The following is a 1,329-nucleotide window of genomic DNA, read 5'->3' as shown; positions in this document are numbered from 1 at the left end:
TGTTACAGCCGCATCCTCTTGGGCACGTGACCCCTTTTCTGCTACACCTGCCACTCTGAGCACATATTGTGCTTTCAGCACAAGTATATTGACTAAAGTCTCACCTGACGCCTACAATTTGGAGTAGCCTGCAGGTTGTTTTCGCCAAAGGGGTAGTCCCTCCAGGGAACCAGTGGGCCGAAGGTTCCCCAGGAAACACGAAGGTTCCAAACTTCTCCCTTGTCCAGAGGATCGCGTGACAACCACAGTCTCCCATGAAATTTGGGTTTTGGCTCTTGTTGTGGGGGCCCCCGTGGAGAGAGAGATGGTTGTCCTCAGAGAATCCGCGCACAACCGACGAAACGGCATATATTCGTAACCCCCGTTGAAAAATCTTGAGCCCACGTTCGGAGCAACCTATGCTTGCTGGACAAACAACTATGTTCCATTTTCTCCACGTACGTGCTCGAATATGGCTCGCTCTTGTGGAACCCGTGACCAAGACAAAGGGTACAACTTGCAGGGCGTACCGACGGGTGCGCTGGCGTGGACCCATTGTTCTGAAGAGGGATTTGTAACGGTCAAAATCTTACACTGTGACACTAAAACAGGCAAAGCCAGAGTGGAGATTGACCCCGAAGGAGCTTCCAGCGTGGTCGCAGCACAGGCAGCTGCTGATGTTGTTTCACACGCTTGGGCCTCACGATCGATCACGCCTCAGGAAAAGGCTTCTTCTGTGGACAATGTGTCTAAGTGTCAAGCGTTGCACAACACACTTGAGTCCTCCGAGACAAATGCATCCCCAGAGAAGAGGAAAATTCCGCGCAGGGAAAAGCGGGTCGTTCCGTCTTTGCTGGATGCCCCGGAGGCGGCAACCCAAGCATTCGCCGACCCTCTGTCTACGCATGCCACCAGTGGATTCGAAACTCCATCATCCGCGCAGGAAAGCGATACCGACGATGATTGCGAAGGACCGTCGGATGCTCAGGATGACCCTTCCAGTTGCACCACTGTCTTGGCCTCGGACTTACTAGAGCGCCCGCTTGCCTCAGCACAACAGCTTCAACAACGGGCATCAACCGCAGCAGCAGCTGCTGCTGATGCATTCAGGGCAACCTTTATATCCAAACCACCTTTTGAAGTACCGGTAAACCAGCTGTGGCCGTATAGTGCACCACCACTGCCGCCCCACCCCATGCCAGATGACACCGCCTGCTGCGGAACCTTATCTGCCGCAGCTCTCCTTCAGCTGTTACAGCATCGGTACCTTCGTGACGATATTTACACCTACGCAGCAAACGTCTTACTGGCAGTGAACCCCTACAAGCCGTTGCCTCACTTGTACTCAAC

The 1,329-nt window shown here is 53.8% G+C and overlaps 1 protein-coding gene across 1 annotated transcript; it reads left to right on the top strand.

The window, feature by feature from the left end:
- Window positions 1-451: 451 nt before the first annotated feature.
- On the top strand, window positions 452-1,126 carry EMWEY_00055090 (hypothetical protein; the record flags this gene model as incomplete). The annotated part of the gene is made up of 1 exon (XM_013480191.1): window positions 452-1,126. A coding segment is annotated over one exon (675 nt), but the record flags the coding sequence as incomplete, so codon positions are not given.
- Window positions 1,127-1,329: the final 203 nt, after the last annotated feature.

The sequence above is a fragment of the Eimeria maxima genome, genomic scaffold (genome assembly GCF_000499605.1).
Source record: "Eimeria maxima Weybridge genomic scaffold, Emw_scaff1717, whole genome shotgun sequence".
In the NCBI taxonomy this organism is placed as follows: Eukaryota; Apicomplexa; class Conoidasida; order Eucoccidiorida; family Eimeriidae; genus Eimeria; species Eimeria maxima.
Note: the sequence above shows the minus strand (reverse complement) of the source record. Positions and strands in the feature narration are given on the sequence as shown.